Source organism: Colletotrichum aenigma (genome assembly GCF_013390185.1).
Source record: "Colletotrichum aenigma strain Cg56 chromosome Unknown KSG_Cg56_contig06, whole genome shotgun sequence".
Taxonomy (NCBI): Eukaryota; Fungi; Ascomycota; class Sordariomycetes; order Glomerellales; family Glomerellaceae; genus Colletotrichum; species Colletotrichum aenigma.
Genome location: NW_023500912.1, coordinates 3,083,854 through 3,103,655, shown reverse-complemented (window position 1 = coordinate 3,103,655; position 19,802 = coordinate 3,083,854). Strand labels below are relative to the sequence as shown.

General features: G+C 46.3%; 4 protein-coding genes across 4 annotated transcripts; 1 reads left to right on the top strand and 3 right to left on the bottom strand.

The window, feature by feature from the left end:
* Positions 1-6,427: 6,427 nt before the first annotated feature.
* Positions 6,428-8,229, bottom strand: CGCA056_v009858 (Beta-glucuronidase; the record flags this gene model as incomplete). Its single annotated transcript, XM_037325105.1, has 3 exons — positions 6,428-6,976; positions 7,023-7,933; positions 7,986-8,229. The coding sequence occupies 3 exons, from the start codon at positions 8,227-8,229 to the stop codon at positions 6,428-6,430; spliced, it is 1,704 nt and encodes a 567-aa protein (XP_037176355.1).
* A 1,214-nt stretch (positions 8,230-9,443) lies between these two features.
* Positions 9,444-11,127, top strand: davD-2 (Glutarate-semialdehyde dehydrogenase DavD; the record flags this gene model as incomplete). The annotated part of the gene is made up of 4 exons (XM_037325104.1): positions 9,444-9,455; positions 9,524-9,614; positions 9,687-10,056; positions 10,113-11,127. 4 exons carry the CDS (start codon positions 9,444-9,446, stop codon positions 11,125-11,127), a joined length of 1,488 nt encoding a protein of 495 aa, XP_037176437.1.
* A 161-nt stretch (positions 11,128-11,288) lies between these two features.
* CGCA056_v009856 (uncharacterized protein) lies at positions 11,289-13,761 on the bottom strand (the record flags this gene model as incomplete). The annotated part of the gene is made up of 3 exons (XM_037325103.1): positions 11,289-11,815; positions 11,865-12,259; positions 12,314-13,761. 3 exons carry the CDS (start codon positions 13,759-13,761, stop codon positions 11,289-11,291), a joined length of 2,370 nt encoding a protein of 789 aa, XP_037176438.1.
* A 3,381-nt stretch (positions 13,762-17,142) lies between these two features.
* On the bottom strand, positions 17,143-18,952 carry CGCA056_v009855 (uncharacterized protein; the record flags this gene model as incomplete). Its single annotated transcript, XM_037325102.1, has 3 exons — positions 17,143-18,384; positions 18,441-18,630; positions 18,687-18,952. 3 exons carry the CDS (start codon positions 18,950-18,952, stop codon positions 17,143-17,145), a joined length of 1,698 nt encoding a protein of 565 aa, XP_037176311.1.
* Between the last annotated feature and the right edge of the window lie 850 nt (positions 18,953-19,802).

Sequence of the window (19,802 nt, the reverse complement as noted above, 5' to 3'; positions counted from 1 at the left end):
TATTTATATACTTTTTATATTAATAATAATAATAATAACTTATTGACTAATAAATATAAAATATCTTATATTTATTATAATATAAATTACTTATTTAAGAAGTATTAAATAGCTTATTTAGAGCTAATCTTATTAATTAATAAGACTTAAATAAGTCTTTTTAAGAAAGCTAATAAATATAAATATAATAAAGATTATTAAGGAGATAGTATTAGTATTACTCTAACTATTTCTATCTTTATAAAAGGTTTATTTAGTATTCTTAATAACTTAGTTTTTATTAATATTACTATATTGAATTATTATATTACTAGCTTTCTAATTTATACTACTATTAATAGCTATATAATTTATTATAATAATATTGTTATTAACTTTAGATATTTTAGTTACTTCTTTTATAGTATAGAGTATTTTATAAAATATACTCTTTATAATAATTTACTTCTCTTTATAATAAATAAGAAAGATAATATTTATTCCCTTAGTATCAATACTATGTTCTTTTAGACTTATAACTTTTTTAATCTATTTAAAATAATTAATTAAAAAATTAATAATATTAAGTATAGCTTATTAAGTCTTACTAACTTATTTAGCTTTAGTAAACTTCATAAAGCTAGTATTAATTATAAATATAAGTTTAATAGCTTTATGTATATAAATAATACTTACTTAATTAATAAAGTTAAATAGATTATAAATATTATAGTTCTCTAGATTTATATAGCTTTTAATATTCTTATTAATACTATTATTATTTTTATTAGTATTTATTATAACTTTAAGCTAACTCTTAAGATAATATATTACTATTTAATTTATATTTATCTATCTAAAGTTATTAAGGTTTACTATTATATAAGTATTATATTTAATAAAGAGGAGATAGAGAACTTTTGTTATAAAGTATACTATCTAACTAAATTAATAGAGATTATTAGCTATAATTCTCTTTTACTTCTTATTTAAATTAGAGAAGAGATATATCTTAACTTTATTAAAGTTAAGCCTTTATTAATAACTAATAAATATTATACCTTTATATTTTCTTAATAAATATAATAAATATTATTAATTTATTCTTATACTTAAATATTATTATAAAGTTATATATAATATTATTAAGAACTTTTATAAAGGATTTAATAATATAACTAGTTTTAATATTAAAACCTAAGTTTACAATAATATTTTAGAGTTTAAAAAAGTTCTTTATAATCTATATTTTACTAATATTTATATTAATTCTATTATTATTAATACTTTTTTTATAAATAGCTTTATTAAGTATATAAAAAGAACTATTATTAAGGTCACTAATATATAGTTAATTAATACTAATTTATCTAAAAAGCTTTAGGATTATTTACTTAATTTAACTATTTAAATATCTAACTTTCTACCTGAAGATATTAGAAATAAAATAAACCTTTATAAAATTATAGTTTATAAACTTAATTTTATTACTATTTATAAACTATTTTATATTTAATATCTTTATATTTTTAGTTATACTATTTATATTTATAAGAAAAGTATTAACTATTTTCTTTATTCTAAAAAAATAGAAGCTTGTATTATAAAAATATATGTTATTAAATATATCTCTCTCTATAGCTATATCTATTATATCTATATCTTAGAAAAAAAGAAAGTTATTTATTACTATAGTATTTATTTTTATAAAGGTTTAATAAATATTATTCTTTAATTTATATATAATATACTAATTACTAATAATATAAAATATGATATATTATTTAATAAACTAAATCTTTAGATCTAATATAATATAACTATAAATACTTCTAACTCTCTTAAGAAGTCTCTAGAGATTTCTATTATAATATTAATATCTTTAAATACTAATAATTGTTAGCACAGGTATAAGCGTATACAGGGGCGTGGTATATGTGCCTATATAGTATAAGGTTATAGATGTGGTAATGTTATGATCAAAGGTAATAATTCTGAGCATTTATGAGCATTTAATTGTATAGATAAGAATAAGGGAACAGATGTATTGTGATGAGTCTGGTTGTTGTTGTTCGCAGGTTGCATCCTCTAGTAGGGAAAAGTGAGGGGAAAGATAACCTGAAACGTAACCTGCTAAACTGCTAATTACATAAGGTGCTTACGTAACTATACGTAGTACATAATCAATATTATAGTTATAAGTTATAATAAATCAAGTATTTTTATATAAGGTTTTATACCTTAAACTTTATTAGTTTATTTTATATAGAATATTAAAGTAAGTTCAGCGTTATTACTATTCTTATATTATTATTATTATTATTACAAAAGAATGTTATATGTTAACAATAATAATACTTTTAATATAGCTGTAAAAAGATTAAATTTAATAATTTTACTTTTAAATAAAATTATATTTTATTTAACTTTATAGTCCTTTTTAGAAAATAATATAGCTATTACAAACTATAATAAAAAGGCTAATAAGTATTATAATAATAATAGTAATTTTAATAAGTCCTTTTATAGTATTATTAACTAAGAAGTTAATAATATTAACTTTATTTATAGATAGTAAACTTATAGAAATAAAGCTATTAAAGTTTTATAAAATAGTAAAGCTACTTCTTTTAGACTTTATTAAAGTGATTTCAAGTTTTTTAATTATTATAAGTAGCTCTTTAATATTTATAGCTATAATAAAAAGATATATATTACTATTAATATTTAGGTATATAATAATATATTTAAGTACTCTTTTAATATCTTTATAGCTATTACTATTTCTAAAATACTTCTATAAAGCTATAGTATTCTAAAGACCTTTAAATAAGCTAGAAATAAGTTTTATTAGCTTTAATAGAAAAAAACTTATAAATAAGAGACCTAATAATTTATTATAAAAGAGGTTTATAAACTTATCTACTTTCTTTATAACGCTAAAATTCTTTTTAGTTAATAGGTTTTTAATATTAAAACTACTATTAATAGTATTATTACTTAGTTTAAAGTTTACTTAGTTATATATAGTAACTTTAAATATAGAGATTGAGCTTCTTAAGAAGTATATATAGTAGTTATTATAACTGTAACTTTTTAATTATTCTTTATTATTATTACTTTTTAAGAACCTAAGCATTAAATATATAACTTTAACTCTACTTTTGTTATAATATTAATTCTTAATAATATTAAGATCTATATTTATTAACGTATTAGCTTTAGTATTAATAATAATGAAGTCTAGCTTTTGAAAAAAGTACTTTATAATCTATATAAAGCTTCTTTTTAATAATTTAATCTTATTTATATTAAGATAAAAAAGATTCGCTTTATTTTTATTAATAATAAGCTTTATTTATTTATAAATAAAAACGAATATATTTATACCTTAATATATATTAATAATGATATTATTATTATGCTTAATAAGTAATATATTAAACATATTTATAATAATCGTAAGAAAATATATATTCTTAAAAGCTTAATAAAGCTATATAGTTCTTTAGTGTCACGGGCTAGAGCCCGGATTGATATCTCCGGCTTCGCCGGAGCAGTTACCGAGATCCGGCTCCGTTGGACCCACTATTCTGCCGCAGTACGCCGCCTAACCCGGCCTGCTTCACCGCTGTTAGGTGCCTACCCTTGTTAAGTCCTTTCTTCCTTCTTCAGCTTAGAATAGTCAATCGACGGCACGTCTACGTTGAACAAGCCTAGGGGCCAGCCCCTTACATTTAGTTTTTAAATTAAATATAATATCTTAATTAAGAAGATCTTCTTCTCTTAATATAAGTATATTAAAGCTATTTTTTATTAATTTAGCTATTAAGATTTATAATTTATAAAGATTTCTTTCCCTTTTTATTTATTAAAATAAGAATGAATATATTATTAAAAAAGCTAATAAGTATATTAAAAAGACTAGTTATTTTAACTAGCTTATTTAAGGTATTTATGTTAATATTACTCATTATATCAATAAGCTCTATTAAACTAATAGAGGCTTATTTTAGATATATTTATACTTTATTCAATATTTTATTTATATCTCTGAAGAACTATTTATTATAATATTATTATTAGTAGAATTAATCTAAACTAAGTTTTAGCTTTCTATAAAATAATAAACTTTTCTTTTACTAATAACTAGCTATCTTATATTTTAACTAAAAAACATTTTATTTTCTTTAATAATACTTTTATTACTTAGAAAACTAAAAGATAGATATTTATTACTCTTAATGTAAGTAAAATAAAGTTTATAAACTTAATACTTATTAGTTTTATTTTTAAATAAATTAAAAAATCTATTAAATAGATATTTAATACTGAAATAAATACTTTTATTCTTCTCTTCATAAATAATACTAATATATACTCTTATATTATAAATCTATTAAACTAAATTTATATTTATTATATTAATATTTAATAAAAATAAATTATTAAAGAAATTTTATAAATAAAACCTTTATATTTTACTTTATAAATAGCTTTAAAATAGTTACTAATAGCTTTATAAAATCTCTTAAAATATAGAAATATTATAATTGTATTGGAATATTTAAATTAATAAATAGATTAAAAATAATATAAATTAATATTAGCTAGTTTTAAGATTAATTTAATCTAAAGCTTTAAACTAATTAGAAAATAAAGATTACTTCATAGTTTAATTAGAGATTAACTAAATTAATATAAACTTAAAACCTCCTCGTTTTTAAGCGTTTTAGCTCTTAATAAGATTTCTAGCTTTTTACTTACTTTATATATATTAATAGTTACTACTAAGCTTTAGAGCCTAAAGGGTAGTGTAGTAGTACTTACCTATAGGTGCCTTAAGTGGCCTATATAGCCTAGGGCCTACTAGGACCTTCTTCCAGCCTCCTAGCCAGGCAGCCCACTTAGCTAGTTTGATCACACACATCACACTCCTTACCACTCGTTACGCCTGTGCCTCCATATGATACATTTAATCACTGCTTCATCTCAGCCTATGGAAGGGGGGTCGAAGAAGTGCGGGTGAGGCAGTGAGAAGGAACCGGCAAAAGTGGAGCACGGGTCTCGTGCAGGTGGTGTGTTTGGCAGGGGTACCAGCTGGAATTTAGTGCTGTTGTAGGGGGCGTTCCTGCTTTTTTGGCTACGCTTATCCAGACGTTTTTGTCGCCCACCCTCCTTGAACTGTAAAACCATTTGGGAACCCTCTTCCCGCCGTCCTGTCTTTCCCGTCGTCTCTTCGTTTACAGCAGCATCCCTAGCACGTCCAGTCTCTCATTGGTCCATTGCTCAATTTTAGTGTGTTGAGACGGACTCATGCAACTCTGATTGGGAAGGTGGTGGGGTGGAGACCGTAACGGCTCTGACCGACCGAAGAGGTCATTTCAGCCAGGAAGACTGCAGACAGACCAGTCAGCCTGGAGAGGCAGCAGAGAGAGAGAGAGACAGAGAGAGAGGAAGACAAGAGAGAAAGAAGAAAGCACCCGCATCACACACGCATCACACACGCATCACATACACACACACATATCCATCGCACAATAGGCTACCCGCCTCACGACCGAAGGACAGCGCAACCAAGACGTGTTAATCCTAGGCTCTCAAGTGGCATAGGTCTGGTGTGGCAGCGGATCCAACCATCCTGAATGCCGCTTTTACCAGCTGTCAGATCCATGGATCCCTCGACCGCGGCGGTTTTAACAAGCCGTTCCGCCTTCCAGGTAGATTGGTGCTTTCTAGTTCAGGGGTAGAAGCCCAAGTCCACATACCTGAAGAAAACGTTTAGAAGGCAGTTGTTATCCATGTGTAACATGATTTCAGCTTCTCTCCTGCCACTGTTATGATGTGAAAGCTTACACACTAATTGAAAGATCGGGTTTCTCTTCTAGGCAGTTTACTGTAGTAAACAATGGATGCCGAGGTTGCTTCAGTGACCAATGTGATGCTATCACCGTGGAACAAAAGAGGATACGTTCAGAGCTTTGTATATTCTTCGAACTCATAAGCAAGTATTCTGTGTCTGTTTTCTGACGCCTGTAACCCATGTTGCCCCTTGAAGTCAACAGCTTGACTACTATTGTTCCAAGTGCTCCAGCCCGGTTTGTGACACTGATATTAGTCGTGAAGCGCCAGGAATGCGCTTTGCAGGTATTCAAGGCCTAATATTCACACTTCATGCCAAGGCTTCCAGAAATCTTTCATTGGTCTACACTTTTTACTTCAGAATTAGCCGGTGCCTACTTTGAAAACCTAGCAGGGTCACGGATACTTTTAACATAAACAAGGACGAGGGATGGTCTCATCCTGGGTGTTGACTACCGTGAATACGAGCAAACTCGCTTTCATGTGTCAGGACAGCATCCGTGGCTCAATGTTGTGATTCTTGTGGGCTACTTTGAGATTGGTAACTGCTCTGAAATCATCTATCTCCCCACATCCGTCCCTTGAACTAGAAGAGCTTGCTGCATCCGGCTACCGGGCTCAACACGACGGCTTCACTAGCAGCTACCTCGACTTGCACCTGACCATCCTTGACCTCTACAGTCTCGCCAACCGTCACGTTGTCAAGCTTCACAGGTTTACCCTCGTCGAGTTCGTAGTTGTAACTCCAGCCGTCCCACGTGATGCCTGAGACGGCGTCGCTACCATTGGCATGTAGCCGCTGAACCTTCGCCGTGCCATCTTGCCAGGGGACCTCAAAGGCGTACGAGAAGGTCGGACGCTCAGGAGCATTAGGGTCTGGGCTTGTACCGGTACCGCCGAGTGTGGAGTTGTATGCTTGCAAGTTGATCACGAGCACACGCGTCAGATCGCTTCCTTGGAAGGCTGCGTAAGCGGAGGACTTCTCGTTGTCGTCTGATAATGGAACGTGGGCGACAGAGACGGGCTCGGAGGAGAGGCCTGGGTTGATGAAAGCAGCGATGGCAACGTTGCCATAATAGGGGGCCTTGGTCCCGATAGATGTCGTCTCTGTACTGACCGGTTGCCAGCTCGCGTACTGCTTCATGTCAGCAAAGTCCCTTTGTCTAGGAAACGATACGTACTCGATAGTCAGTGCCCATGTGCAAATGAACCCGCTTGATGCCAACCGTGGCAGCATAAAGGTTAAAGTCGACACCCCATAGAGCCGCACCGAACGAATTTGACAACCCCGGCTTGCCCTGGTTGTAGAGCGAGTTGTGCTCTCCCAGGATCTGCGGCGGCACATCATCGAAGCGAGAGGTGATGTTGGCGTACTCCCTCTCATGAGCTTGAACAGATTGGACGGTCCGGGTATGGTTCATCAAAGTGCCCTGCAAAGTAACTCCAGGACTTTCGGCGCCGCTGATGTAGTTGTGGCTTGAGAACAGGGCGATGTTGTTGTCGGTGTTCAGTCCAGCAGCCCACTGCGCCGGGGCGCGGAGTCTGTTTCCTGTTCCTCCGTTCGAAGGGGCCATGAACACTGGGGCCGGGAACTCGGGGCAAGCTTCGGCCAGGACGGAGGCGATCTCCCGGGTGCCGTTGAGCCACTGCTCCACATAAATGGATTCGTTCCACGACGGGGGCCGAACTGGACCTTGGGCTGAGGTAGAGAAGAGGTCGGGCTCATTGCCATACTCCCACACATCGAGGTTGTCGACACCAATGGCTTTACATGCCAGGGGTACGGTGGCGATCAGAGTCTCCCATCCTTCTGAGCGATTCGCGCCTAGTCCAAGGTTGAAGCCGTGGGTGAACTTGGTGTCCGGGAAGGTGCTGTAAGATTCAAAGAATGATGGGCCTATGTGGATCGTGGTCGGATAGTCCTTGGATCGATTGAAGTCATAGGTTCCGTTGACGGCGTATGGAAGTGATTCGTCGGAGAGGGCGTAGTCTTGTGTGTTTCCGCCAACACGAATGTAAGGTCGAGTGCCCTGCAAATTGCCCAAGTTCACCAACAAGTTATCTGAGAAGGTGTTGGGGGAGGACTTGTTTCCTAGCAGATTGGTGAGCCCTACCCTTGACAATCCTCATGATCTGACGCCTACCTGCAAAATCTGGAAAGAAGGCAAACTCAAGCGAGTAACTTAGAAAGGCGTCGAAGACGGCACTGGCACTCTCAGGTCCCGGGACGGGATGGAGACCGGAGGCTCTCGGCGCCAAGGCCGCAGCGGAAAGCAGTGTTCGGGGCCCTTTGACCATGTTGATGCTGGGTATGTGTGTGGCGAAGAGACACCAGAGCTCATCGCTCATGGCCGAGGCCACGGCGCTTATAGTCTCGCGGGCCGACATGACGAAAGCTAAGAAACAGCTTCAGAGACACTCGGCTTGGAGGTGGTGGAAGGTAGCAATAAGCTTCCCCGCATGATCATTCATCGGGTACCACAATCGCACGCGGAGGCGGGGAAGGAACGGGTTTTCATCTTCAGTCTGGCGGGAAGGCGCGGGGGCAACGGTGCTGTGGGCATGACGGCATGCAGGCCGACCGGGCTGTCAGAAACGGGGCGAGATCACCACTGAATGGCAATACGAAGAGCTTGGCTTTGAGGATGACTGGGGTGCTTTGTATTTCTCCGAGCGGGGGAGGCCGAGACCCCTTCTTGGGAGCATGGCGAGAAACCTGACGAGACCTAAGGCCAGTGAGACTGTAGATGTATGTCAAATGGCACCCTGCAGAGGGTCATGGGAAGCTCTCATTCTGGCGTCTGTCTCAAAAAGTCTTGCAACATGAGACGAACGGCCTAGATTGAAGGAGCTCAAGGTTTACGAAGACCCAGCTGGTCTTTTTTGTTTTGGAAAAATGTCATACGAAGCCTGAAAGGCTAGCATGGTGTAGGGTGCGTTAAATGAACATCTAACTGTCAGTAGATGATTTTGAAGGTTTCGGTGTATTGTACGGAGGTAGGTATTGAGAAGATGAAGCATGTTGGAGCTCTAGTGGAGTCCTCATCAGTGTCCTGGACTGAGTAATTATTATCTGTTAGCGACCCGCGGGTACCAATCCCCGGCAGTCTGCCTGAGCGATACCGTATCTTAGCGCGGACTTGCCGGTCCCTTAACAACCGGGCCGGTTGATGTGGGGGGGACGTCATCGAGCGTCACTTGGAATGGCAGCTCGCAGCTCTCCGTTGTCGCTCAAACACTACAACTCTTGCGATAACTGCCATTGAGCGTTGTCGAGTGTGAAAAACTCATCATAAACACATCATAAACCCCAATTGACCTCACCAAAAGGCCTCAGCGGGAGCACAGGAGTGTTTGAGCACGCCCAGATCACCCAAAGGCCACCACCACCACCACTACAACCTCCCCGCATCCCATCTCCGCAGCTCCAACCACTGCGCGAGCTAAGAGCTTCTTCATCGTCATCCATCCTGCCTCGGCTCTCCACCATGCCTATCGCGTTACAAAAGGCCGTCGCTCCGGCGTCGAGATTCGTCGCGAGAGCTTCACTCAGATCCATCCGGACACCGTTCATTCCCTTCTCACTCCGTGCAGCCTCCACAATGGTTCCCAAGGTACATCTCCACACGAACATAGCTCCCGCCCTACCTGGACCCGGGTGACTGATATTGAACACTTGCAGCTCAAAGATCCGTCGCTGCTGAAGCAGGACGTTTGCTACGTCAACGGCGAGTGGATCAAGGCCAAGTCAGGCAAGACTTTCGCAGTCACTGGTACGTTTGTCGCGTCCATCCCACCATGAACATGAACCCCGCAATCGGCCCCGGAAGCTGAATCCAGAGCAGACCCGGCGACCGGCGAGAAGATCGGAACATGTCCCGAGTTCACCAAGGCCGATACGGACGCCGCCATCACCGCGGCCTCCACGGCTTTCGAGACCTTCCGCACCAAGACCGGCCGTGAGCGCTCTAAGCTGCTGCGCCGCTGGTACGACCTCATGATGGAGAACGCCGAGGACCTCACCACCCTCATCACCTGGGAGAACGGCAAGCCCGTCGCCGACGCCAAGGGCGAGGTCACCTACGCCGCCAACTTCCTCGAGTGGTTCAGCGAGGAGGCGCCCCGTATCTACGGCGACACCATCCAGTCCTCTGTTCCCGGAAACCGTGTGTGGACCATCAAGGAGCCCGTCGGTGTTTGCGGTCTCATTACCCCGTATGTTCCCAGACTGAACCACTTTTCCTTCATTCACAATGCTGAGACTTCTACAGATGGAACTTCCCCGCCGCCATGATCACCCGCAAGATCGGCCCTGCCCTCGCCTCGGGCTGCACGGTCGTCTGCAAAGCCCCCGGCGAGACCCCCTTCACCTCCCTCGCCCTCGCTGAGCTCGGCCACCGCGCCGGCATCCCTAAAGGCGTCATCAACGTCGTCACGGCCCTCGACAACACCCCCGAGGTCGGCGAGGCCCTCACCACCTCCTCCACCATTAAGAAGATCTCCTTCACCGGCTCTACGAACGTCGGCAAGCTGCTCATGAAGCAGTGCTCCGGCACCCTCAAGAAGTTGTCCCTCGAGCTCGGCGGCAACGCCCCCTTCATCGTCTTCGATGACGCCGACGTCGACGCCGCTGTGGCTGGTGCCGTCGCCTCCAAGTTCCGCTCCTCGGGCCAGACCTGCGTCTGCGCCAACCGCATCTACGTCCAGCGCGGCGTCTACGACGAGTTCGCCAAGAAGTTCGCCGCCGAGGTCGAGAAATTCAAGGTCGGCAACGGCTTCGAGAAGGGCGTCACACACGGGCCCCTCATCCACGACCGCGCCATCGACAAGGTCGACGCGCACATCCGCGACGCCGAGAAGAAGGGCGGCAAGGTCGTCGTCGGCGGCCACAAGCTCGACGGCCTCGGCTCCAACTTTTACGAGCCCACCGTCATCACCGGCATGACCAAGGACATGGCCATGGCCGAGGAGGAGACCTTCGGCCCCGTCGCGGGCCTGTTCGCGTTCGAGACCGAGGAGGAGGTCGTCAGGCTGGCCAACGCGACCAACGTCGGGCTGGCGGGGTACTTCTTCTCGCGCGACATCCAGCGCGTGCACCGCGTGGCGGAGCACCTCGAGGTCGGCATGGTCGGCGTCAACACGGGTCTCATCTCGGACCCCGCCGCGCCGTTTGGCGGTGTCAAGGAGTCCGGGTTCGGCAGGGAGGGATCTCTGTATGGCATCTCGGAGTACCAGATCACGAAGATGGTTACGTACGGCGGTATGGGCCAGCCCCTGCAAAAGTAAGGATTGTGAAGGATTGCAAAGAAAATCTAGCGGGCAACCCTGAGTCAGGAGTTTAATTTAAACGGGTCAGATATTTCCAAACAAAAGAAGTCAAATGTTCAGTTCAATCATCCGCCAAAGTCCATAAGCCAAATGTTAGGGCAGGGTCGCTATGAAGACTCTCAAAGTCTCGTGCCGCCATAAAACTCATCCTCTCTGGGACTCCCAAGATACGTCTCCTCCGATCCGAACGAAAGGACCTGGGCCAAACCCTCCAAATTACCTCCACGGTCTGTTGCTGACCGCGCTTCCCGCAAAACACCCCATCGAATCCTCCCCTCCGCCAGCTCAGCTCTCCAATCATATTCGGGCCTACTCTCATAGTCGCCATCGACTAAAGACACCTTGACTTTTTCATATTCTTTGGCCATGGATGTATCTGATTCCAGATGGACAAGCTCCGGCTGTTTCTCACCTGGTGTCCTTCGTTGCAGATGTTCCGGCTCGATGACATGACAACTTGCCGATATGGCCGCCGAGCAGCTTCCGACCAGAACAGACTCGCCAGGCAGAGGAATGAGCGCCATGAAGATGGGAGTCACGAGGATGAAGAAGAGCGTGATAATGGTCCCCAGCGCCGCCTTGAGAGAGACGAAGACGTTGACGTACGGATGGTACGGTTCAACGGTCGACGGGTCGGCATGGAATGCTTCAAAACAGGTCAGTGGCACCATAGGGCTTGGTTTGGGCTGACTTACACTCGACATGTATGACGTAGATTGCATTCGAGCACAGCCAGCGGGTCAACGTCCCGATGGTTACAAAGCTGAGGAAATATTTGGAGGGAATTTCGAAGAAATGGTTTTCTCTCTGCTGACCCCTGGGCTCGTTGACACGCAATGTCTTGAATCTCGTGGCGTAGGAAGACCATGTCCTGGCGATGAACATGCGCGTGTACGTGTGGTGCAAGATCAGGGGCAGGATGGCCAGGAGAAGCTGTGGCATGGTGGCGACCAATGAGGCCCCGATGGGCCTGGAAGCCAGCATGACCATGAAGGCACGCAGATTCTCGGACGGATACTTCATCATGAGGATGGGGTTGCTGGAATTTTGCCCAAAAATGCTCGCAGAAAGCGCCTTCTGCCATCCACCCCTGGTAGCTGCCTGTTAGCAAAGCTGTTCAGAATGACACACGAGGTGCTCTCACCCTGCCTCAACGAAGGAAATCAACGACAAAAGACAGATGATGAAGCCCACGCCACCGGGCAACAGCAACTTCACCCAGTCGGAGACGTGAACCGAATCTCCCCAGCGTCCTCGTCGCCGTACGTATTGTCGCGGGCTGTGGACCCAGCCCTCCATCTTCGGCTTCTGCAATCTTTCGATGGTGGTCGAAGAGAAGTCGCGCCAGCTCAGCGTGCACATGTCCCTCGTCGTCATATCCGGGCGCCGTATGAAGGAGTCCACGGCGTCGCCGATGGCAACCAGGCGGTCCTGGCCCCAGAGAATGCGCAAAGCAACCGCGCACAAGGCGCTCACGGCGAGAGCGAGGAGGCAGATGGCGAGGAAAAGCGTGTTGCTGACGCGGGCTTTGCAGTGAGTCGGGAACGGCTCCGAGAGGCAGTACTTGACGGTCAGGTTCTTCCTCAGCACCGGGGTGTTGTGGAGGTTGTCCTTTGCGTGCCATGGAATGATCCAGTTGCCGTGCTCGTCCACCATCCCGTCGATCTCGGCCTTGCTCGATGATCCTCTGGTGGGCACTCTCGGCCTGTTGTCTGAGACGATGGAGATACCGTTGTACGTCCCGTTGACGCTGTCTGAAGTTACGTTCAGGCCGAGGGTCAGACCGCCGCACGGCAGGTCCTGCTTGTTGGCCTCGAAGCCACAGATGCCGGCGTACCAGACGCTGGAGAGGCTGTCAAGGAAGTCGCCGTCCCAATCATCCGTAGACATGACGGCCACCACGTGCCGTCTCTTATCGACGTTGACCCAATATTCGTACTTCTGCAAGCATTCCCTACCGCTGAGACGCTCCCACCCGGCCGCGTGGGCAGCAATGTACTCCACCGCTTCCGGAACAGACATGTTGAGGTTGTTTGAATAGAAACCAGGCGTGTCTTGCAGGTACGCTCCCAATCCGAGGCCGGGCAGGTGGTACTTCCCCCCTGACAGGAAGGACTCCGTGGCGAGGACCGTCACCCACGGCGTAGTCCGCGCCGTCTCGGCCACGGACGCCGGGGCCAGCAGGTGAAAAGGGATCCATATCAGCCCGAAGAGGACGAACAGGACCCTCCGCCCGTTGGAGATGAAGCGCAGGTTCTTGACGGACATGCACCCGATGTCCATCCACCTCCGCTGCGCGTGGGCCCTGTCCACGTCTTCCCGTGTCGGGCTGACCAACAGCTGCATAAAGATGTACGATGACACGATGACCAGCGTCGAGAGGGCGCCGACGAGGAGGCGGACAACGACCATGACCCTGCGTGTGTCGTGACAGTCGGCGGCGTAGAAGGGCGGCATGTCCGAGAGATCGTGGTTCTTGGAGAAGGACGTCAGAAGGAGCACCCACAGCAGCACCGTCATCAACCACACCAGGATGGCGCAGATGAGGGTGTTGATCCTCCATCCGACGGGGCGTTGGCCGTAGATCCGCATCACGATGGTTGTTGCCCGCTTCTCCTCATGGAGTTTCAAACGATATCATAAACATTAAGAAGCTATTTACTGTCTCCAAGGGAAAGAGGGCACGCGATTGGTTTGTATATTATCGAAGTATAAGAACCCTTTCGGGCTCTGCCCCGCGCGGCACAACATGAAGCTTGTCATGGTGTGCCGGAATGGACGGGTCAGTGGCTTGAAGGCGTATTTTGGCTCGGCTCGATAAGCATACTCTACATGGAGATCTTGAAGTGTTATTCATGACGATGACGGCGAAGAAACATTGACGGGAAGCTCTATTCGGCAGGACAACTGTGCTGAGTGGTTCCTGGTACGTCGAGATGCCCATGTTGGCCCGTCTCCATGATAGCCCCTTTCTAACGTCGATTTACACGAACGGAGTCGCAGAGACTCCCGGAATCGCCATGAAAATTGAGAGGTTATTTTTGGTCAAATAAGCAAGCGGGCGCAGCGATAGTTCCGTGGACCATTGATGTTGTTATCTTGACATGGTGGCGACGTATCAAGTAACGGACTGGATTGCCTTTAAGCATACATCCGACGGCGATCCAGAACCCGTTCTATTGGTGGCACGCATCCCCAGGATCGTGGCTTTGGGATTCTCCAGGCTCATCAACTTGACGATATCGGGGTAGCCTCAAGGCAAGAAGATAAAGCAGCCATCAACTAGGCTCGGGATGTTATGATGCGATACCGCCGAGATATGAGTACAGCGCACTATCGATTTGGGGCATGTTCGTAATCCGCTTCACGATGATGCTGGGGGCAAAATCATTCATGTGGGTCATGTTGTCAGATATCCCATATGCGACAATCGCACACAGTAGAAAAATTACTACGAAGAACCATGAAGACTTCCCATCCCGACTCTAAGACTCTCCGCCATTCATCAAATCTGCAAGTCGGACCTTCTCCCGCTCCCCATCATCAACACGTCACGCCCACCTCCACCACGGAAACACACGATCAACAATCCCCACCGAGCCTTAATACAGAGCCCAACGACAAACCCACAGGACTACTGCATGGTAAAGTGGCCTTTTTCACCCACATAAATACCCTCTCCACTTTCGAGGTTCTGGACACCACGCTTTCTTGATTGCTTGATGACGGAAACCCCACATGGGTCTGGGAGGTTAGAGGAAAAGCAGTTCCGCTTTGATAGAAAATTTCCGACTGTAGTCGACTACGACCCGCTTGTTCGAGTGAAAACGACGTCTAAGAAGTCTGTTCGGAATTATGGGTGAAGAATGCACCCCAAAGCCCATTAACAACCGTACAGCAGGGGCTCTGAGAAGACATCATAATCACTCCAAGCTTCATAATCCCTAAACTCTGCCATCACAACAGCGCAAACCCATTTCACAACATGAACATCACACGTGCTAACTAACGACCGTGCCCATCCACCTCCTCCTCAGCGAAAAAAAGTCCAGTTGAACTCGGTTCATCCATAGGTCCCAACTTCCCTTCAGCTCCTTCCCAGCTTGCTGCCCAAGCACACAAAAACCAGTAAAGCAAAGTCCCTCGAGTAGGATGAGTACCTCACCTCGAAGTACCAAACCCATCTCGCATTGTACCACCGAACGCAGAGGCCTAGTGACGAACACCAACCCTCCCTCCAGGTCCAAAGCTCACGAGACCTTCTCTGCCGCAAACACACCACCGTTTCCAAAAGAAGGGGGTGAAAAGTCCCAAATGTCTTTTTGCGTGGCAAGGGGGAAAAGCACCAACCCACCGTTCGTCCGTCCTCCCGACTACCCATTTCAAGAAGACTTCCCATTGAAGCTCTGTCCTTGAGGGGTCGCGATTTTCCATGCTTCGTCCCTCGTCATCCCTGCCCAACACAACACCGCTCGCCTCACCTCGACGTATCACCATCGCCTTGGGAGCAATTATAGAATACAACCTCCATCAACCGCTCGTGTTGATCTGCAAAGTCCTTCGCTCTCATCCGAAAATGGAAACACCTTCTATCGGGGAGCATGACCGTCTCCAAAACGCTGGGTTGCATACAACTTCAAACACCCAAAAATCGCCCCGTCTCGTGACCACCCATCGTACTCAACCTGCAGGCGCAAAACCCGTCCCTTTCGCCTCACCTCTTCAGCTTTGCAGAAAGGAGGAGGGGATGGTAATACGAACGCGAGTGACGCAAAAGAGAGATCTAAACCCCGAACGCCGCAAACCACAGACAGGGCAAGGTCTGATCTTCCTGCACGCACGCATACTGTGTAAGTCAGACGCAGATATATCGTACGTAATCACCGTGCCGTGCAGTATGCACGCCGCAGTCAGCATCCTGCAATCGAAACCTTCAAATTCTACAATCCTTCCATGACAGAAAATCTGCCTTGCCGTCCGGAAAGTCTCCTGAAGCACATCCCAAACTGGGAAGGCGACATCCAACGCAATGCGGCCGATGGAAATGTGGTGTTGGACCTGTTGTGAGATCACCATCGTGTCAAACGTAGCGTAGCATTCGTTTCACGCTTATTGATCTTCTGGAACTCGAGATCTCAGGTTGGGAGGGGATGCGGGTGCTTAGACATGCGCGCCAAGGATCGACGACATGACCGTTTGCACATGTCAAAACGTCAAAGACGCATACGAGATAGAGATGGAAGCACGCTTGAGCGCAGGAGCCCCGAGCACCTGGAACTGACTCACTACATTCAGTCACGAGGCACATTACACTGACAGACAGAATGCAGACGCAACGAACTTCTATTAAGTATTAAGTGAATGCGAACAATTTGATACCAGCCCTAGTGGCATGGCACAGACGGTTCCATGCAATCTTTTTCCACCAACAACATCTCCAAACTCGAGTCTGACGATTCCTAACCCCAGCCCGAGAGTAGAACCAACGCAATAAGGTCCGTCCATCCTGTCGACCTAAGGCTTCTTCGTTTTTTTTTGTCGTGGATATTTTCTTTTTCGTGTTCTTGTCTGGAGCGACGGGTATAACTGGGTATCAAAGCATCAAAGCACGATACTGGTAAAAACAAACAAAACAAAGCAAAGCCAAACAGACAGGAAATGATTCGAAAAGACTGAAAGTGGAACGGAATCACCTCCCGCCGAATTTCGCCTTCCGATGCGTGTGCTGTAAAGAGGGAAATAGGAAAGGGTATCAGGTAGAACCAGTCTTGACGGGGTATCTTGAAATGCAGATCCGATTCCCGAACAAACCCATCCAAGTGAAATGAGTTATCACGTGATGTTGCTCTCCCTCCGATTTCGATCCGATGCGTGCAATTTTTGTATGTGTTTTTTGTTTCATTTTTTGGGTCATTCAGAGCTGTACTCAAACCTCCACTTGCGGGGAAACTCCTTCGAACTCGTTGCAGCACTCTATGCGGCGGCGGTGACAGGGGCGGGAGTGGAAGAAGCAACGTTCTCGGGCTTGTTCTCAGGCTCCTCGGTGGCCTTGGAGGTCTCGGCGGCGGGAGTCTCCTCAGTCTTGGCAGCCTCAGCAGCGGGCTCCTCGGGCTTCTCCTCAGTCTTCTCGAGCTTGTCAGCGGGCTTGTCGGCAGTCTTGCCACGGCCCTTGATGGTGGCACGGAGCTTGGAGAAGGCGCTGGTCTTCTCGGTCTTCTCACCCTCCTCGTTGTCAGAGTGGGCAGGGGACTTGGCAGCGGGAGACTTGTCACGCTTGCCAAAGCCGAATGGGAGGGAAGACTTGCGCTTCTCGGCCTTCAGCTCGGGGCGAGTCTCGCCGTTGGTAGCGGGAGTGGTCTCCTTGGTCTCGACGGGGACGGTGCTGGGGTTGGAGACGTCGACGGCGAGGGGAGTGGTAGCCTCAACAGGAGGAATGACAGGGGCGGTCTCAGCAGCGGGGGTGACCTCACCCTCCTTAGCGGGGGTCGCGGGAGCCTCAGCCTCAGCAGCGGCCTGAGCCTTCTTCTCCTTCTTGCCGAAGACACCGAAGATGGAGTTGCGCTTGGTAGGGGGAGCAGGCTTCTTCTCCTCCTTGGGGGTCTCAGCGGGCTTGTCCTCAACAGCAGCCTCAGTGGCAGCGGGGGTCTCAGCGGCGGGAGTAGCAGGAGTCTCGACAGCAGGAGTCTCAGTAGCAGCAGCGGCCTCAGCAGGGGCAGCAGCCTCGGCGGCGGGAGTCTCGGTGGTAGCGGTCTCCTCCTCCTTCTTCTCCTCCTTCTTTGACTCTTCCTTCTTGCTCAGCAGGCTGCCGAAGATGGAGGCGCGCTTGCGGCTAGCGGAGCGACGCTTGGGCTCCTCCTTCTTGGGCTCCTCAACGGCAGGGGTCTCCTTAGCAGACTCCTCGGTGGCAGCGGGAGCAGCAGCCTCAGCAGCGGGGGTCTCAGTGGCGACAGCGGCATCAGCAGCAGGGGCCTCGGCGGCCTTCTCCTCCTTCTTCTCTTCCTTCTTGGCGGGCTTGAAGCTCTCGAGAGACGTCTTGTAAGCCTCAGTCTCGGTGACGGTGGAGGCAAGCTCCTTGGCCTCAGTGATCTTGATCTTCAGCTGGGAGATCCAGTTGTCGCGCTCCTCAGCGTTGGCGGCCTTGAAAACGTGCTTGTGACCCTTGGCGGTGAAGTGGAACTTGTTGGCGCCATCGGCAGCAGGCTCGGCGGCATCAGCCTGGGAGATTGTTAGCTTGATTGTTCAATACTCGCGATGAGCCGTTGTATTCATACCAGGTTGATGACACCCTGGGGGGCGGTCTTGTCACCGAAGAAAAGGAGACCCTTGCCGGTGTGAGAGGCCCAGGCGGCGTTGTGGTGAGCAGTCTCGGCAGACTTCTCGGTCTTCAGGTAAGAAGACAGGTTCTTGGACTCGACGGCGTCAGATCCGAACCAGAAGAACTCCTTGGAGTAGATGAAGTTCCTAGGAGGCACGTGTAAGATTGTGAGATCGAGTCTGGGCGATTTAGACGGGCTTACTTGGGGAAGTTGAGGCCCTTGTGCTCAAGGGTACCCTCCTCGACGGGGACGACCTCCTTCTTGGCCTCCTCAGTGGCGGCAGCAGCCTCAGCGACGGGGGCATCGGCGGTGGTCTCGGTAGCGGCAGCCGGTGTCTCCTCGGTGGCAGCAGGGGCGGCGGGAGTCTCAGTGGTCTCGGCAGGCTTCGTCTCGGCGGCAACGGGGGCGTCGGTGGTGGTGACAGGAGCAGTCTCCTTGACCTCGACGGGCTTCTGTTCTTCGGCCATTGTGTTGATGTGGTGTTGTAAGAAAAGGGGAGTTGGGTATCTTAAAGTTGACTTGGGTATCACAATGAAAAGGTGTAAATCAAAAGTACTAATAAAAGTACTGTTATGGTCGTTGGTTCGGGGGTGGGTAAGGATCTCTTGATTTAGGATTCAAGAAGATCTCTTGGGAATAATGGCAGGAAAAAAGAAGACCTGTGAATGGTGGCAGAGGGAAGACGGGAAAGGGAGAAAAGTAAAACGGGAGGTCGAGCGGGACGCTGGGGCTACTTATTGCAAAAGGCGTGACAAGAGGCGGCTTTTGCCCTTGCCAGGAGGCCTGGTTTGATGGAGAGGAGCTTCAGACACACGGTACGCGGTACACGGCCCAGGTCCAGTCAGGTCCAGTCAAGGTCCCTTGCGAAAGGAGGGAAAAGAGGCGTGGCCCCGTTGATGAGTGGCTCTCCGGGCTACCTTGCGTAGTGCGCGCAGGGAAAGAAGCGTCCAAGGAGTGTGTGCGAGGAGGGGGAGTGGTGGGTGGTGTGCAAAGTGGGAGTGAGTGGGCGTGGGGAGAGCACAGAGAGAGAGAGAGAAGGGAGGGATGAGGGAGTGAAAATGACTGGTTCAGTGTGAGTCGTCGCCCGTTGAATGGGAAAGAGGAAGGCAGGGTACCTTAGGCACAAGCCCACCTCGAGCAGAAAGAAAGACGAGACGGAGGACAGGTGCGACGACGACGACGGGAGAGCTTCAGGTGGGCAGCAGTGTTCGTTGGGTGCAATACGGTATGAAACGGTCACGAGCGAGGTTACGGTAAGTAGCAGAAGCTGTTGGAATTGTTTGTTCCCTGCGGCAGGATGTCTGTTGTCTGGTTTGC